This window comes from Parasteatoda tepidariorum, chromosome 8 (genome assembly GCF_982258835.1).
Source record: "Parasteatoda tepidariorum strain Cologne lab strain chromosome 8, Ptep-v5.0, whole genome shotgun sequence".
Classification (NCBI taxonomy): domain Eukaryota; kingdom Metazoa; phylum Arthropoda; class Arachnida; order Araneae; family Theridiidae; genus Parasteatoda; species Parasteatoda tepidariorum.
In genome coordinates, this window is record NC_141762.1 from 49,100,306 (window position 1) to 49,117,123 (window position 16,818).

At 29.9% G+C, this 16,818-nt stretch overlaps 1 protein-coding gene across 1 annotated transcript in view; it reads right to left on the bottom strand.

Moving 5' to 3' along the window:
* Positions 1 to 1,343: 1,343 nt before the first annotated feature.
* The window catches only part of LOC107446930 (cytochrome P450 2J4), a 98,342-nt gene continuing 82,867 nt past the window's right edge, over positions 1,344 to 16,818 (bottom strand). Inside the window, exons 6-8 of the mRNA XM_016061714.5 lie at positions 12,379 to 12,634; positions 5,002 to 5,189; positions 1,344 to 1,771 (exon numbers count right to left, since the gene is read on the bottom strand). Coding sequence (XP_015917200.2) covers positions 1,593 to 1,771; positions 5,002 to 5,189; positions 12,379 to 12,634 — 623 coding nt within the window. The 3' untranslated portion in view covers positions 1,344 to 1,592. The remainder of the gene's footprint in view (positions 1,772 to 5,001; positions 5,190 to 12,378; positions 12,635 to 16,818) is intronic.

Here is a 16,818-nt window from a genome sequence, read left to right on the forward strand (position 1 = left end):
TTTTCCATTAAATTCTAGTTAGTTGTGCAACTCCTAATCATAGTCTTTCAAGAGTTTAAATTGCTAATTTTATCTTATCAAGTTTAAAGTTTAGGTTGCACAAATTTCGAAGGAAACTTTATAACTTAAGATTGTGGCTAGACGGTGGTTTTCGATCAAGCAGATGTTGGTGTGGTGGTACTAATTTATCAAAAGTTTTATCCGACATTTTGATGTGATCTCACTAAAAACATGTCCCTGGGAGAAAATTAATGTTTAATTAATTATAGACAAGATGTTGATTAATTAATTTTTAGAATCTTCGGAAGTGTAATGGAGGAGAGTGTCAAATTAGTCTTCAAACAATAATTTAAAAATAATTTTTTATTATTTCAGAAAATGTTGAACGCTTTTTAAAATGAAACATTTAAAATTATTCGATCATTTAATTACAGGTGTATTACAAATATTTTGAAACAATAGTCTCCTTACAAGACAATAAATAGTATTTTTTCTTTCACAAGTTTAATTATTGAATTAAGTTTTAGTTACTTACAGAAAAGTTATTGAATCAGCAAAAAAAAAAAACATTTATTAAAAATAGTTGAAATGTGGTAAAAATACAATCTTCGTGGTTAATAAGAAATAAATTGTAACCGGGAATCAAAACTTCTTCGCATGTATTTATTTTCCATCTTTTTATTGAATCTTAAAGTTTTAATAAAAACTTAAAATATAATATTCATAATCAATAAGAAATGTTAATAAGTAACCTGGTACTCGAAGCATCAACTCTATCATTTGTTTCATCTTGTTATTGAATCTTAAACTTTTGTATTGCTGCATTTATGCTTTGTTAAACTTTAGATCATATGCTAATTACTAAACTATATTGTTAATCCTCCATTAAGGACTATGTACATTTACAGTTTTACTAACATTTATTACCATAATTTTCATTTTACAAGCATTCTAGTTCGAAATTTAATGTTTTAGTTGAAGCAAAATAACGATCTTGGGCAAGATGACATAGTGGTTAAGGTACTAGGCTCTCACTTTGAAAGACAGGGGTTCAATTCCCAGTAATAATATGAGGTTACCAAACTGGACAGATTTCAGCTAATCAAGGAGGAACGAGTGATCGGTACGCAATACTGACCACATTTCCAAGAGCAAGCTGTTGGTCATTAAATTGGGGAGTTTTAACCTTTATAATACCCTTGGTCGACTACTAGCTGCTGTGGGAGTGATTATATTTTCTTTTCCTTAATTAAGACTATTAACAAGAACTTTCTCTTAAGATTCATGAGCTTGAAGAAAAATTTCAAAATTTAAACCCTGTATTAAAATATTAAATACATAAGCAACGTACAAAGACTTTTTTATTTGTTAAGAAAAACATGGAAAAGTTCATTAACATACATGTGCATAATGGTTTCTTGAAAATGAATTTTAGATGAAAACAAAACTAGAAAAAGTAGAAAAAAAGGAAATAAAAACAAGTATTAAGCTCAAACGCCAACTGCTAAAATGGAGGAATATAAATGGTATGAAACATTAGAAGCGAGAGATTTTTTACAAAAAGTATTCTGAATATCAATTTAACTGCTCAACTATATTCTTGGAATCATGCAAAGTTCGTACGGTAAAGGCTCGAATGTCGCTCCAACTCTTCCTTGGAAATTGTGCCGCTTTCCTTCCGGAAATTTAATGTGAAATTTATGGAGAATGTTTGTCGCATAGAGGAAGACTTCTACGTTTGCCAATGTTTCTCCCGGACAAGCTCGTTTACCTAGAGATAAAATTAAAATATATTAAGAATTTTTGAAATTGCAATATTTATAAGTTTATATATACTTGTACTTCAAAACATATTTTTAAATCCCCTTCAATCCCTTTAACTTCTATATACATAAAGTTCAGATGAAAGTGATAATCAGTTCGTATATTCTCTTTATTGGGCAGTTAAATCGCATAATTTTATTTTTAGAAAGCTAAAAAAAGAACTTTTTGATCATTTTTTAAATGGTCACTTAACAAACTTTAATTAAGTAACCAATAAAACAAAGTTATGCAGCAACATTTTGTGTAAGGAAACAAGCTAACTTTATATCACACGCAAGAAAATTTAGTGCATAAAAAAAAAAAAAAAAAAAAAAAAAAAAAAAAAAAAAAAAAAAAAACGGTGCAAATACATTGTTTTTAAACACACAATAGGAGAAATCATACATAAATGAGCTTAGATGTTTATCCAATAATAACTCAATTTACAAAACGGAAAATATTTATTTTGAAAAGAAATTTAGAGTAAATCACCTTTTAAACAAAAAATAAATAAAATAAAATAAAAGGACATTACACAAAAGAGCCTTTTATGGAAAATAGCTTACTAAATGACAGTTTCGTCAGACAAGAGGATAAAAAATATTACACTATTCGTAGCAAAGTAATACTCCACGCCACTGGTATCAAACAGAAATGAATTGATACAGTTTTGAATACAACGATGGCAAGTGCTTCGCCTTTCATTTATCGTTTTCAGTTTCAAAACTGAAAACGATTTATATGGAATTGGGGGCGGTTTCTTCGAAGTTTCCGTCATAAAAGATTCAAACTGTCAAGAGAAAAATGCCTTCTGATTCATTGTGATACAATATTTTAATATTTATGACTTTTCCTCCCTCCCAGAAATTTGAGGCATAAACCTTTATCGTTACTCGGATTGTCGAAGAAAACGTTAAGATAATGCATAGAATGCTATTCTTAAAGAATTTGACAGAAGAATATAGATTTTTTGATATTTTTTGTCGGATAAGGAAAAAAGATTGAAAATGGTACTATAAATGTGATGTTTTGCTTTGAGCGATAAAGCTTCTTTCGTCGTAACATACTAAGAAAAGAGGTTGATATTTTATTTAATAAATCACCTTCGTTTAGATTTACAGAAGATGTTTTCGGAAAATAGTCAATTCCAGAATTTGACAGAAGAATATAGAAATCGGAAAATGGTCATTGTTTAAGAATTTATTCAACTTCCTTTAACAAATATGCAAATTTTTTAATTTGTGAGGTTGTTTTTTCTCCATTTAACAAGTCATCTCATAGATTAGTTGCACCGTTAAAAATTCCGGATCAAATGAAGTTAAAAAGTACCGGCACTTAAGGTGCCTGAACTTTTTACCGTAAAATCCATTTTTATCCGAACATGCTACGGAGTAAAAAATCAGATATGCCGCAATTTTTACAATAATAACTACCATAAAACCACTCACTCGAATTAAGTCAATATTACTTAAAGTATGGTATAATCATTTAAGGTAAAAATGGATTTTACGGTGAAAAATGGATTTCACGGTAAAAAGGATGTTACAGATGATACATCCAAAGTGCGGGTACTTTATACCGCATTTTTAATCTGGAATTTTTTTAAATACTATGTGTATAATTTTGGAGTTCTATTTAATTGATTTTAATTCTCAATTAATTGTTTTATTCTAAATTAATCGTTTTATTCTAACTCATTTGATACAGCATTTTAATGTTCATTACTTTTATCCCTTCTGGAAATTTGAGGCATAAAGTTTTATCGTTACTTGGATTATAGAAAACACATTAAGATAATGTTTAAGATGCAATTCTTAAGGAATTTGACAGGAGAATAAAGATTTTAATATTTCTTGTACAAATAAAAAAAAAGAAGTAAAGTGGTATTATAATTGCTTTACTTCGAAAAATAAAGCGTTTCTAATCCAAATCATACTAAAAAAAAGAATAGGCTGATATTTTATTTAATAAATCATCTTTCGCTTAGTTTTTAGTTTCTGGAAAGCAGTCAAATTCATAATCAGTATACTGGAAATTAGTCAGTCTTCAAGAATTTATTCAATTTCAGTTGACAAATATGCAAATGATTTAATTTAAAAGATAGCTCTTTTACTTCCGTTTAACAAGTCATCGAAAAGGACAGTTGTATATAATTTTGAAGTTCCATTGATTTAGTTTGAGTTATAAATCAATTATTTTATTTAAGCTCATTTGATACAATATTTTAATATTTATAACTTTTCCTCTCTTCCAGAAAGCTGAAGCATAAAACTTTATCACTACTCTGATTATCTAAGAAAATATTAATCATGTGCATAGAACTCAGTTTTTAAGGAATTCTTCGCAAAAATGTAAGATTTGACATTATTTGCCTTATTTGTTAAAATAAAAAAAAATTGAATTTTTTTGATAGATATGGAATGCAGCATTTTGCTTGAAAAAATCAAGCTTTTTTTGTAGTTAGTTAAAAAGAAGACTGTTATTTCATTCAGCATTAAACTTCTTAGAATTTGTTTAAAAATGAGTCAGTTTGATGTTCCTATAGAAAATTGAAATGATTTCTATGGAAATCATTTACTTAAAAATTAATGAGCTATCACTATCTTTATTTTAAGTTTACAGCTGTTATCTCTTATATTAGTATAGCTATTTCTTATATTAACGCAGTTATCTCTAATATTGGTTATTAAATTAGTATAGATTAACTCTGCATTCATATTTTATATTGTCTAATTACAGCCATTGTCTCCTCGTGTTAAAGAATAAACACTACATTTGCAACCTTATTTTCCATTTTAAGCAGTTGTCTCTAAGCATTAAAGTATAGGTAAACTAAGTGTTCATTCTTATATTCTCCATTAACTGCAGTTGTCTCCTAGCATTATAGCATAAGTAAAAACTGCACTTATATTCTTGTTTTCCATTGTCAGCTATTGTGATTAGTGTTAAAGTTTAAGTAAACACAGCATTCATATTTTTATTTTCCAATCTAAGATTAAACTATAAGTAAATTCTGCATTAATATTTTTATTCTTCATTTACGATTGCTGTCTCCTATTGTTAAAGTATATGAAAATATTACGTTCTCTTTTTTTTCCATTTACAACAGTTGCCTCTCCTAGTGTTAAAGTGTAGGTAAATACTGCTTTCGTATTTTTATTATATGCAAATAATTATGTAAAAATTATGCGTTCGAACCCAGGGTGAAGGGAATCCAAGATTCATGCTTAACCAGCTCTTTGCCATCATCTGTGAGAAAACGTTCTGACTTGAATTTATGAGGTTCATCCCAATACTCCGGGTCATTGTGTACGGCATTTAGATTGGCAATTACTGTCATACCTTCAGGAACATCATATCCACCGACTACTGCATCCTCAGTTGTACTGTAAATAAATTATTCAGTTTTATTACATACATATTTTGCGAAATTATTTATTTTTCATCCATGAAAATATAAAAAATATCGATTTCAGGTTAGTGTTTAATCTTTTTCAACAATTCGTTAATCTATAATTATAAAATGAAGACTTTGCGTGTTGTGTTTCTCTTATAACTCATGAATCATTTGTACTAAGATCCAGAAATTTAGACAATTAGTGAAAGAGGTAATTTCAGCCCTTTATACTAAAAATCATTCAAAAATTTGAATGGAATCACTTGGGAGTGACGCCTATTTTCATTGTCTTAGCATTAGCTATTTTCATAAATTAAACTGCAGACGATTTTTTTTAAATAGTTAGAAAATAACGCAAATGATGCTCACTAGCTTATAGCTCTTTTTAGTTTAAAAAAAGGAACTTAGTACAAATTCTTTAAAATTCAAATATTTTTATTCGTTATTTCAGGTAATCTCACTGATGAATCAGGAAGGCATGGTAGGGCTACGTCACTAAACTAGTATTTCTAAATTTATCTGTAATCACGTGTTTATTTCGCTTATAGTAACGCTTCTGCAATTTTTTGCAATGAAACTAAATAATTTAAAATCCACGATAATTTAAAGAAACTAAAGTTATGTCCTAAAAAGCGAAATTAATAGAGAAGAAGTACTCATTCGTTTCTGATACTCATTCGTAGTTCCAAACTGTTATGTATGCCAATAATTCATAATTAATTTTGGTAACTAGTTCTATTGGTATATAGGTACTGTTTTAATATGTACTAAGTATACAAATATGTATACCGTGGTAATACGTTTCTTATAGGCTCTCGAAAGGAATAAGTACCAGAAAAAATTACTTGATTGTGGTAAAGTTGAATTATCTTGAGTTTGGTTTTAAGCAATAGCATCATGCCAAATGGTGATGAACCTAGATAATCTTTATTTTGATGGAAAACTTCTAAATATGCGTTTTGCTCGTTTTGATAACAGAATGGCATCGGGAAGTTCAAAAATTATTATAAATAAAAAATATGGAATTATATTGTCAAAAATTCTTTGATTTGATCTACATATGCCTTTCACTTTCGGGAATGATTTCATATTGTTTTGTTTATTTATTGATAAATTGGTTTTCCTCCATGCGGAAAACGGGCATTGAGTATCTTTGAAACTGACGTCTAAATATGATTATTTTTAGTTTCTCATCTCTTAAATATTACATTATTATCGATATTTTCAAAATGTCAGTTTGAGCCGTGATGGCTCAGGATTCCAATACGGTGAACCGGGTTCGAATCCCAGTCGATACGAATTCCGCATCCGGTTTGCACCGACAGCAGTTCTGACGTGAAATATCCTCAGTGGTAGACGGATCATGGGTTAGAGTCCCCTTGCCGTCAGGCTAACCGTGGGAGGTTATCGTAATCTTCCTCACTATGTAACTCAAATGCGGACTAGCTTCATCAAAAAGTCCTCCACGGGGGCCAATTTCTTCCAATACCAGATCCAGGAGTTCCCTTGTCTTCTGGATTGGGTTCAAAATTACAAGGCTACGGAGTTGAACATAAGTAGTCGTAAACGAATAAAATTGGGTTGGCTGTTCAATGACGGTTATATATTTTTAAAAAAATGTCAATTTGTAAAAGTTTGCATAAGGAATAGTTTTATGCAATACTTCCTTTCTAACACTTACATATTTAGATTAAAATAATGTAATTAAGCATTACCACACCACAGACTAAGCTTTCAATCAAAAGGATACTCTGTTTGTTAATAAACATGAAAAGATGCTACAACAAATTAGACTACTTTTTATGGGGAATAATACTTTATTGCTACAGTGTAACTTTTTTAGTTTTCAAATTCCGAATTATCAGAGCCAGTTTTTTTTTTCGTGGATTGATTGTAAATCCATTCGCAGTTAATAAAAAATAAAATCAAATTAGGCTTCTTAAAAGTGGAGAAGGAAAAAAAAATCTTAAAAAAGATGAAGATTTTTTTTAGTAAATTTTTTTACAGAACGAATTTATTTGTTGGAGAGAAAAAAAGTTATTGATAAAGTAAAGAGACGCAATTGATTTATTCTTTTGTTTGTACTTCTTTATTCAATTTCAAATTTCTCTAATGCAGCTCTTTTTGTTCCTACATTAAAAAAAAATTAAGAAAAATCACCTAAGTAATTTATTAGAGACCTGATAATTTAAAATTTATAAAATTTAAAAATAATTTAAATTCATTCACTATAATAGTAAAAAAAAAGGAAACAAAGAAAAGAATTTAAAAAATTGCTATAACCTAAAGGCAATATCAGTGTTTTCATTTGCTGCAAATTGAACTATACAGAAAGTCTTATTATTGCTTAATGTAGTAAGCAATTCCCGCTAATACCACGCAAAATAGGCCCACAAATCTTTCTGCAGATTTTAAACATCACTGTTTAATTTTGCAGTAAAAATTCATTTGTTAGAGGCAAAATCTAGTTTGTTAATTTACAAATATTAACTATTAAAATATCAAAAAAAAAAAATAAAATAAAGATATAAAGATAGCTATTACACGAAGAAACAATTCCGGTAAAATTACCGTACTGTATAGTAATGACATTTCTGATAAAAAAAAACCGTAATTCCCGTTAATAAAACCAAAATATAAGATATTTTAATCATTTATTGATAATTTTTCCGTTCATACGGTAACGGTATACTAGAAATTCTAGTTTTCAAAACTATAGTTCTTATTACCACTTATTTAGAATAAAATACAAACCTAGAAAGTAAATTCAACCGAAAAAATGGTTTTAATATCATGCTCTAAGGTATTACATAAAAAATTACTAAATTCATATATAAAAAATATTTTATTTTCAATTTGACCAAAATCATTACCAAAGCAATTCGGAAGAAATTGCCAAGCTTTTTGGTGTTCCCATAGAGTCAGAAGCACGGTAAATATTACCATATTCTTATAGTTTTGACCATAATTTTTTCTAAGTGTAGCAACGAAAAATGCATTATGATTTAATATTTCTTAAAGCAATTATTTTAGAAATAGAACAATGTTATGAATTATTTTATTGATGTAATATGTCTTATAACTTCAATACCGTCAATGCTAGGATCGAGAAATTCTATAATAACAAAAGAAAAAGTTTATGTATCGATGCAAAAAAAATGAAAAAAGAAAAGAAAAAAGTTATACGAGTATCTTTACTTAAAAGTTTATGTAAAGATACTCTTATAACTTCAGTACCGTTAGTGCTAAGATCAAATACAAATTCTCATAGCGAGTGCAAACGATAATTTTAGTCTCCAATCCTAAAAATCATTAAAAGTTTTTAATTTTTCTGATTGGGAGATTCGAGTGAAAAACGAATTCTTTTAGACGAATTAACATTATGAATAATTGAAACTGCTGAACTTGTCTTTCAATTATTTAAAAGATTAAATTAATGGTATTTGAAGTCTTATATCCCTTTCAATCAAAAAAGAGTTTCCCTGAAAATTTTTTGAAAATCGCATAATAATCATTTTAACTTACTTTAGTTTCTTACGTCACGTAAGCAGACGTGAAATCAACGCGAATCTTATGGGGATGGTGGTGTTACTGAATTAGCATTTTGAAAACTATCTGAAGTCATTGTTCATTTTGTTTGCGTATGCCTTTCTGGAATATGTTTCGATAAAACAAAATTATTTTAAAGCAACAGTAATGGAATTTTTAAAAAAAAAATTTTTACACCTGAGTGAAAATTCAACCGGCTTTTGATTGTGCTAAATCGTGACAAAAGATATTGTCTGTTATTTAGTGAACAAATTAATTATAAGCGACGAAAAAGATGTTTTTGTTTGATATCAGTAATTAAACACTTTGTTAAAAATGTGAATTTCATCGTCTGAATTAAATCTTTTTAGATCACTTGTCACTCAAGACATCAAAAGCATAAAATTTATAAATTTTGCATTAACGAAAAATAAGTCATTCACCAAAATAATTTCATATTTCTTAAATTATTGATTTTTGATAAGTAACATCAATATAGATTGCAAAAACATTGATATATATATACCTAATATTAGAAATTAAATAATTTAAAATATTGTAAATACATGTACTTTTTGATACAGTATAACAGATAGAAACTTTTGATAAGAAGTTATACAGAATAATTAGTCAGACAAAATTTGATTTATGTCAAAAAGACCAATTTTTTTCAAGTGACTAAAAAACTATGGTTTTGTTTTAAATAAGGAATGCACATTCAATCTCTTGTTTCTAAAAATTCCTCCTAGATGGCGTGGGTTATATCATCCCAAACTTTTTGATATATATCTAAGAGTAACGATGAAATCTCACTGTGAGTCTTCTAATCAATATATTCCTCGTTCTTTCTTCCTTTTCCCTATTTCATTGCCTTTTCGAATCTTTCAAAGAACAAAATTAGGTTCCGCAAAGCAATGAAAAAATGAAATTCAACTATTTGGTATAAGACTAAAAGTACTATTCCTCCTATACGAGGGTGATTCGTAATCAAAGTTTTTTAAACTAATTTAAGATTTTCATCAAAAAAGGTCAAAAGTATACTGAGAAAAAAAGTGTGGTCAAAACCTCCGGAATATGGTAAAATTTACCATGTTTCTGGTCCTATGACTATACTAAAAAGCTCAATTTTTACTGAAGCGCTTTGGTTATGATTTGGGTTAAAATTAACAGTAAGATGTTTTTTATAATATGGGATGAAATTTATTAATTGAGGTAAAATTTGGTAATATAATCGTGATACTTTAGAGCATTGCTTAAAAACTGACCATTTATTCGGTTCAATTTAGTTTTCAGTTCTGCATATTTTACAAATTGCTTGGCTCTAAAAACTATAATTTTGAAAACCAGAATATCCGAAAAAAACGGAAATTGAACGGAAAAATTACCAAATGAATTAAAAAATATCGTATATTTTGGCTTTATAAGCTAGAATTATGTGTTTTTTTCCTTAACCAGAAACGTCATTGCCATACAGTAAAATAATTTTCTCCGTGTATTGATACATTAGGGACCGTAAAAATTGTAATATGTATAACATGTGGGACGTTATATCTATCTATCAGATACAGTGCACAGTGAAATCTATAAGTTAAATACTTCAGTAAGTTTACCACCTGTCTATGTAGATCTTATTGATAACGAACTAAATTTTCAAAAATAATTAAATTCCCTACTTAATAAATTAATCACTTGTTGAAATAACGCATTTAATTATAATTCCAAGAAAGCGCAACCTACACAGGTTTCTGTACTGACCAAAAAAGTGACAGCCAGAGGTATACAGTTATAGTCAGAGGTATACAGTAATAGGTTTGTGTAAATATTTAGCGAATTCGATTAAACTTGCGTAAGTTGACAACATGTGGCGCTACATTTTAATGGTCTACTTAAATAGGTAAGCAACTCATGAAGAGAAAATTTAAATGTTTTTGCCAATTTGGTTTGGTTGATTTAAATTGACCTAATCAGGTGACAAACATACAGAGGTGGTCAACTTAACAGCTTCACTGCATCTATAATTACAAATGAGATGTTTAGCAAAAGAACGAAATTTCGTGCTGCATTAGCTGAACTTGAGTCGAATTCTATTTCGGAAAACAAAAGTAAATAACAATAATGAATATTTCTTTGCTTTAATTTTCTGTATAATTAAAAAAATTTGAAATCAACCCTGCGTCGAATAAAATTCCTTGTCCAATAAGGGGTCCTAAATACCAAAATGTAAAGAAATGTAAATAATACTGTGAAACCTACGAACGTTAACCACTTATATACAAATCAAATCCTTAATATTAGAAATGTTAAAAATGCAGTGACACCTTTGTAAGTTGACCACTTGTCCAACCACAATTTTATGACTTACATAAGCAAGCCGTCTACTTATAGATGGGAAATTTGTTTTTGCCACTTCGGTATTTTGAATCACTGAAATCAACTTAGACAGGTGATAAACTTACGGAGGTGGTCATCTTAAATGACTTCATAGTATACATTTAAAATGTGTCAAATATTTTCGGCATTGTATTGTTAAACTATTTTTTATTTAAAAAACAACAGAACAATACAATCATACAACCACTACTCTATCTATGAGTGTGTAAGTGAATGCAAGGAATGGAACTATTTGTAATATTGTGAAATGGAGCTATAATGACAAAAGTAATTAAAAGTTTATCCCCATAATCTAAAGATCTCTCTTTATCTGTCAGAGTGTCATTAATTTCTTTAATTCTCAACCTCCTGACTCATTGCTTAAGAACCCTTCATCAATCATTCATTAGTTTGTTAAGTTTAGGATAGCGGCCAAGAGAAGGGCATTTGGATTTGATGATTTTGCAATATTTGTATGAGTTTAAGTTAAGTCGCTGTTCATTTCAGAAAAATTATATATATACATAAAGACTTGCTTATTTTGTGTAAATTGTTCACTTTTTAAAATGTGTAATACAACAACTGTATATTGAAGCTCATTTTAAAAGAAATAAAATTTTCAAATGTGCATTTTAGCAAAAGCGCAAGCATACGAATGCTAATTGTTAAAAAATATTGCAAATATTGAAAAAAAATATTTAATAAATTTACGTAAACTATTGAAACTAGAAAACTATTGTATTTATTGTATTATTGTATTTGTATACATTATATTTGTATTGTAAAATTATTATATTAAAAAAACTATTTATTTATAGCATAAACTATTGCGAAATAAGAGATTTATGACTAAAATGAAATACCTGAATCGTACAATAGTTCAATAATATTTTAAATTTGAAATTTCTAAGCATCAGTAGTTTTTATTCTTATATCTTTACATAGTAAAGCAAATTATAACTTAATCTGAAAACAAAAAAATTATATAATCAGTCTTGCTTTTAGCAATTGAATTATTACAAATTTTTGAGGCTGGACAGTTTTATCTCTTTGTGTTAACTAATCCAGTTTCTTCTTAAATTATCAGTATAAGACATTTTTTTCGATAACCTTCTTCGCGCGGAATTTTTTTATATTTTTATTTAAATTAATAATTTTTAACTATAACTTTTATCTATTTAGCAAATTAAGGAGCTTGAAGTTTCAAAGAGACTATTCAAAGAGTTTAGAAAAAAGCCCTCTTAAGCTTGACCACATGAACTGGTCAAATATAAACTTACTATCTGAGTAGGTTGATGGGTACAACAGTTTTCCATCGCTGTACTTCCATGAGTACAGCCTGTGTGTAGATTAGTTGTGTATTATCAGCCCAGCATGGCATTCTCTCTCGACCCACTACTTCATCTATTTCGGCTTGAATTCGCTTTTGTACGTCTTGGTACTCAGCCATAGTCAATAGAGTCCACTCTACAGTCGCCCTTACAGTCGTACTGCCTGCACCAATCAAAGATGGCGCGTTTCCTTTCAACATAGCTCCTATAAATTACCATTAATATATAAAAATAATAATAACAAATTCAATATCTATATAAATATACAGCTGTGCTTATACACCGAAAAGCCATTACATTGTGACCACCCTGCTAATAACATGTAGGACCACCTTTAGCCCTCAAAACTGTGGCATTGATTCCACAAAAAGCTGATAGGTAGTCTGAAGTATCTGGTACCAAGCGCTCCCCAACTGGTCCTGCAATTCCCTCACATTGCGAGGGGGTAGCGTGGCAGCACGAGTTTGGTTTTCCAAGTAGGACCACAAATGCTCTATTGGATTAAGGTCAGGTGAATTTAGGGGCCAAGACATGACTTGAAAGTCACTGGAATGTTCCTCGACGATTCGACCCTTATGATATGGAACAATGTTGGTAAACACCATCCCCCGCAGGAAAAACTGTTGCCATGAATGGATGAGCCTGGTCTGCAACTATGTTCAAGCAGCTTACAGACGTCAGGGATTGTTCTATGAGGATTATGGGTCCTAATTTTCCCCATGAAAACATTGTTCCTGTGCGAGAAACCGTGAAAGCCTGGGCGAGCCCATTTTTATAGATGGAGGGTGGTCAAAATGTAATGTTTCTTCGGTGTATATTGATGGTGTATTTTCCTTAAACATAATACACTGCTAGGGGTGTTTAGACTGTTGTGTTTACGGAAACGATTTTTTTTAAATTTACGGTTTTTAAGCCGTTTTTAACTAGTATGATTAAAAAATTATTAAAAAAAGCTCTGAGTGTTTTTTAACCATTTATAGCTAGCATGGTTTTAAAACAGAAGAAAAAGAAATTTAACTAGATATTGGAGTTAGGCTCCAATATGTAGTTTATAGGTACTAGGCATTCGAGTTAGGTAGTGGTTGAGTTGTGTTTTATCAAATGAATCGTGGAATGTGGTTTACTTAGTTCATCTGGTTGTTTTACCTATCGTCAGAGATTGGAAATACTAGACTTTTTAATACTAAGCAGCTTTATGATGCTTCCATCTATGGGTGGATGTAAGTATCGTTATCTAATAGTCCAGAGTCACAAATTGGAAAGTGCAGGACACTGGGAACTTTTCGTGAATTGAAGGGTCAGAGGAAATATTGTGGTGTCAGTGCTGGGGCTTAAACCTCCGTCTTGTCGATCATGAGAAGGGCAGATTAGCTCTCTCAGCTATAATATATACTTCCAGAAACTAAGTGGCTTCATTAGTCGAGCTTAACTGGTGTGATAAATTTTTGGCTGTTTAATCCTATTAGGTCTAAGCAGTTAATAAACGGTCTTCTGACAGTTAACAGTTTGAATACTATCTTATTTATGGTTATTTGACGGTTTTGTTCGAATATGGCAAAAGAGCAATTAAAGACATTGCTATTTAACCCTTTTTTCCAAGAAGTTTCTTACAGTGAACACGCCGAATATCATTTATATATGAAACTAAAATAAAAATTAATAACAAAACTATAATTTGAATTAATATGTAGTTACATATACGCAAAGACTATACACATTTTTTTTAATATAATCTCCGTGAAATAGTAGTAATTTAAGAAAATAAAAAAAAACACAAATTTACTCGCATACTCATCAAATATTCAGTTATAGAATTGATTGGGTACATTTCCGTTCAATGAAGATTGCGTAATTATTGTAGAAATGGTTTGTTAGGTAAATATTTTATTAAGCCTAAACATAGAACTGAAAAGATGCAAAAATGAAAGGAAACAGAAAGAAATGCTCAAAACTCTTGATCTAATGGTTGAGTTCGGATGTTTAACTTAGTCTTCTAAATTGCAATAAAAATTTCCACTCTCCAAATTTCTTAAATTAGTTTAAAACTTGTTCCATAAATATTGAGTTCTCGTTGAATTTAAATTCTTATAGAAGTTGTTAAGTTGTTAATGAAATAGAGTTTTATTTTATTTTATAAATTTTGTTGAACAGCCAATCTAGTTTTTTATGAGTTTAGAACTACTAACGCGTAATTACTTAGCCTTGTAATTTTTAACCCAATCCAGAAGCCAAGGAACTGCTGGAAGAAGTACTGTGAAACATTTGCCTTCGTGGAAGACTTTTTGAGGGAACTAACCCGCATTTGCGTTCCATGAAAAAGAAAACCACGAAATGGATAGGGACTCTAACCCATTATCCATCTACCACTTAAGATATTTTACGTCAGCACTATGGTCGGTGCGAGTCGCGTGAAGAGAATTTGAATTATTACGAAAGTTAGTGTGTTCTGAAATAATAATTGTTTCTTCGATGCTATGACGCGAAATACCACAAACTATCACTTTTATTTAATATTCAAGCAAATCATAAACAAAAAAATAGTAGAACCAACACGCGCGAATGAATTTTTAAAATATATTTTTTTAACGTAAAGTTATTCAAAGCTTGTAATATTTTAACGGAGGAAAGAAAAGCAATTTTTGAATGTCCCTTTTCAATATATTTCTAATTTCGTCCGTGCTCTAAAAAGCTATTTAAATCTTTTTCAAATAAAAAACCGTTTGCTGGAAAAAATGATATATGAAATATTCATTTAAACTTCGCTGACAGCAGTTGATTAATGACGTTTATAATAACTTATATGATTCAAATGACCCAGTCAGGCAAGATATAAGCGAAATCTTAATGGCAATGCGATTCATTCTAAATCTCATATTCTATTGAATTCAAAATTTCATTTTGAAAAACGCTTTATTAGTTTTCTTGATGATCTGAATACTTTACGCAAAGCGTATCATAATTTATTTAATTCAAAATTAGAAAACGCTTGTTTATCAAAAAAATTCAAAATTTATTGTGGCATGTTTTCAAGCTTTAATTGCATTTTTTAAATCATTAACGTAGCAATAACAAAATTTAGAAATATTCAAAAGACCATACCTTTTTTTCGTCATTGAAGTATGAAATTAAAGTAGAGTTTGAAAAAAATATTTTGAAATGATACATACAAATCACTGCGCTTTTACCCGTTAATTACAGAGCGAATTCTTCTAAGCTAAATCACATGGGCCGAGATAGCCTGGTTGGTAGGGCACTGGGCCCATGTCCAAAGGTTCAGGAGTTTGATGCCAGGTAGACCAGGTCGGTAAATGGTGACTGATGCACGCTAAATCTGTCAAGTCGCAAAGTCCTCTATGTTACCATAACAAATCAATACCTCTGGGGGTACTGATCCAGGAGTTTCCTTGTCTTCTGGATTGGTTCAAAATTTCAAGGCTACGGAGTTGAACATTAGTAGTCTTAAACCCAAAATTGGGTCGGCTGTTCAACGACGGATATAAAATAAGCTAAATCACGGACTTTTCAAAAGCCAGATACAATACATTTCTTAGTTTCTGCCCAGTGCAGCTGTTTGCCCTACAAAAAGTATCATTCCAAATTAATTGAAAGTTTTTTTTCACCACTAGGATAAAAAAGGGGATTTTATCTTATGAAAAATTCCAAATAACGTCAATGAAACTATAACTGTGAAAGCTGAATGAATGGTCTTTAATACTATTTTTGAATTCTTTGGTGTTCTCAATCAACCAGAGGACATAAGAGCAATAAAACCAAAGTGCAAAATAAAATTTCTTAAGGGTGAAAGAGTACATATGACCGTGGTGATCATATGTACCTTTTAACCGTTAGGGATCGACAATCAAATTTTATACTATATATTTAGCAATCGGTGATTGGTGAATAAACGCCAATCACCGATTGGGACTTGGATTACGAACTAAGCAATTTGTTTTGAGTTAAAGCAGTAAGTGCTTTAAACGATCTGTTGAATTAGATCTAAGATTGTCTAATCCTAATCAAGTTCTGCCTCGTTGAAGGAGCCACCAATTTTTCGCTAATCATCCGTCAAAGCATGTTTGAACTGCTTTCAACTGTATTTTATTTATGCATTTATTATTATTATTATTGTGTAAATTTCGAAGCATTTTATGATTGTGATTTTGTATCAATGGTTTTCAATATAAGTTCTGGTGTTTTCCGTCTTTATGTAAAAGGAACTCCTTTTGCCACAAAATGTTAAGCCGCTCTCTGCTATATAAACTGCTCGTTTCAATGAGGGGAGCTCGCAAATGACCGAAGAAAAATTATACCCTTTCTCTTGTTAAAATATTGATTGAGCATCCTTTCTTGAAATGAGTAAATCTCATAGCCATAATCATAGTCACCGCC